This window comes from Nematolebias whitei, chromosome 3 (genome assembly GCF_014905685.2).
Source record: "Nematolebias whitei isolate Nwh7 chromosome 3, NemWhi1, whole genome shotgun sequence".
NCBI classification, from domain to species: Eukaryota; Metazoa; Chordata; class Actinopteri; order Cyprinodontiformes; family Rivulidae; genus Nematolebias; species Nematolebias whitei.
In genome coordinates this window covers 39,209,639-39,212,684 of record NC_056500.1, presented here as the reverse complement: position 1 = coordinate 39,212,684, position 3,046 = coordinate 39,209,639, and the positions used below count along the sequence as shown (strand labels likewise).

Below are 3,046 nucleotides of genomic sequence, written 5' to 3'. Positions count from 1 at the left end.
AGGCTGAATTGTTAGCTGAGCAATATTTGTAATTTCAATAGTATAATTTCCAACGTTTTCTGTGATGAGTCTTTGCACATCCATCCAAAATATTACAGCATGAGAAGTTTTCAAGTTTGCCAGAGAAAATGTCGTAATGTCGTTTACAAGTTTGACCAAAAGTCATTTCTCAGCAGTTTAAGATCTCTGGCCTGACATCCGGCAGGTGATATACATTCCTTTTAATTTGATCATTTAAAACATTTTAAACGATTGCTTATTTTTTCTTAAAGAACATATTGCAGCAAGGTCTTTTGAGAACTTATGGCGTGCGGCAGTTGCAGCTCTTTTGTTTGCACCTGCAGTAAAAAGCAGAATGGTACAAATAGTCAGCAGGAGAGAGAGAAGAAGAAGAAGAAGAAGAAAGAGTTTTTCGTGAGGTGCAGCTGCTGTGGGGGAGGCGAGCTCCTCAGGCTCAGTCTCATTCAGTCACACCTCCACACTACGACAAGCGGATGTGTCTTGGGCTCTCTTTTTTTTCTGGTAATTTTGACTTCTCTAAAGTCTCCAACCAAACAGCTCTGAAGGATCCGCAGGATCTCACCTCAGCTAATCAACTCCAGCTTGTACTGCGAGGTTTTATTGATCAGCCTGTAACGGTTGATAAACAAGTAGAGATTAAAGTTTTCAACTCTGTGAAGTTTCTCAGGCGGCAGCCAACATCCGCTTCACAAAGACCGAGCCGACTGACAAAGGTAGGCCCGAACATCTTTTGCCCTTTATATTCAGAAATAGTTTGTATAATGCAACACATGTGTGTTTATGGACATGTTTGATGTTTTCTCTTTACATTTGACTCCAAAATCAAGTAATATATAACAATTAGGCCCAATTATTAAGGAAATACATATGGATTATTTCATTTATGCCTAAATATTTGCTTTTCTTTTAATTACAACAAGCGGAGGTTTCTTCTTGCGAGATCATTGAGCTGAATGGTGGAAAACCTTCTGATTAATGCGCCCATGATGGTTTAGGTCTTTCCATCCAAAAGACACAGCAGGTGGTTTTTCGGTTAACTCGATTACAAGTTCACAAGGTTGGACTCATGAAAACACCCAATCGGTGTTTAATTCTTCCAGTATGAAACATCAGTCCATGTAGCTGTGCGTTCTGAGACCACACCGCAGAATCTAGATGTTTCTTTTGGTGTGACGGAGGTAGAACAGAATGACTGCAGGAAGATAAATGAATCTTCCTGGTGACGTTGATGCTTTGTGTTATTGACGAGCGCCTGTTCAAGATGTCAGCTCTTAGTCTGGAGGCTTGCTGCTGACATAAAGATAACCAACGATCAGACATTTCAGTGAAATAAACGATTAAATATTACAGTTTCTAACCATCGTGGATGGATTCTTCGTCCTGCTAACGACTTTTCTTCTCTCTTCCCCCTATCAGCGACAAAAGGTTCAACCTTGAATGTTCAGACGTATGATTTAGAAGATGGCGGAGGAGAAGTGCGTGACCTGGACCACGGCCCAGCAGAGACCGAGCCGAAGTGAGACGAGCCAACGTGGCCTAAAGAAGTGAGAGGTTTACGTAAAGCTCGTGTGCAGGAGAGGTGCCGACTGCAGGAGCAACCCTTCAGAGGAAACGCGTCATTGTTCAGTTTGATTAGCTGAACCGGTTCTGCAGAAGAGCGTTTCTAGACATGGAGTTTCCACAAAGCAGGTCTAAGTGTTGCTTGTGGTGAACCTGACATCAGTCTGTGCGAGAGGAGAACCTTGTGTCTGACTGAACTGACAGGAAAAAGTTGACCTTTGACTTTCTGCCAAGACGTCGCAGCAAACATGAACGACATGACGGAGTTGTCGGTGAAGTGCGTCCTGGTCGGGGACAGTGCGGTCGGTAAGACGGCCCTGCTGGTCCGTTTCACTTCAGAGACCTTTCCGGACTCTTACAAGCCAACGGTTTTTGACAACACGGGCGTGGAGGTCTACATGGACGGGGTCCAGATCAGCCTCGGGCTGTGGGACACGGCGGGTAACGACAACTTCAGGCAGATCCGACCCAGGTCGTACCAACAGGCCGACGTCGTCCTCATGTGCTACTCTGTGGCCAACCCTCACTCTCTAGCCAGCATCCAGCGCAAGTGGATCGCCGAGGTGCGGGAAAACCTGCCCAAGGTGCCGGTGCTGGTCGTGGCAACGCAGACGGACCTGAGGGAGGCGGGGGTCCATCGAGGCAGCTGCATCTCACCTGCTGAGGGGAAACGAGTGGCTCACGAGGTGCACGCTAAGGGCTACCTGGAGTGCTCGTCCTTAAGCAACCGCGGCGTGCAGCAGGTGTTCGAGTACGCCGTGCGGACAGTTTTCAACAAGTACAAGAAACGGGAGCGGAGACGAGTGTTTAGCATCAACCAGTGCAAGATCTTTTGACCTCTGGCTTTGAGTTGGTTTCCACACAAGCCTGATGTGACCTGCTCTTCAAACTGAGACATGCAGGGTGGACGTTGCCTTTGTTGTTTTCCACTAATCTGTCCCAGCTCTGCTCCAAACTCGATTCAAACTGATGGAAAAATAAACCTAATGAATTGTTCAGACGAACAGAGGCAGACGCTCTGTGCTTGTAAGACACGGGGATGAAACCATTAAAGGTGTTTCGAAACAAGACGTGAAACCCTTTAAGGCTTTTAGAAGAAGAACCGATAAAAATGTTTCAGTGTCAACGTCGGGTCAACAAGAGAACTGTCAAATGTTTAGAAGATGGTTTTATACAACCGAGATCGTTTAATTTACACAATTCTCAAAGTCGAACGAGATCAATTTCAGTGTTTTTCTATATTTAGTTTGAACCGCTGTTTGATTATTTATGGTTTGAGAAAAGTATTGTAACAACTTAAAATCTCAATGCACAAAGTATTTCTACATATTTCTTTGATTTTTAAAAAAAAATATTACCTAAAAGTAAAATGTTTACAGGTCTTATGTTGACAATAGTGTATGCAGTCTGTTTCTTTTCATATATATATATATATACATACATACATACATACACACACATATAT

At 44.1% G+C, this 3,046-nt stretch overlaps 1 protein-coding gene across 1 annotated transcript; it reads left to right on the top strand.

Moving 5' to 3' along the window:
* The first annotated feature begins 1,829 nt into the window (after positions 1 to 1,829).
* Positions 1,830 to 2,417, top strand: rhoh (ras homolog family member H). The gene has a single exon (XM_037674949.1). It carries the CDS (start codon positions 1,830 to 1,832, stop codon positions 2,415 to 2,417), a length of 588 nt encoding a protein of 195 aa, XP_037530877.1.
* The last annotated feature ends 629 nt before the right edge of the window (positions 2,418 to 3,046 follow it).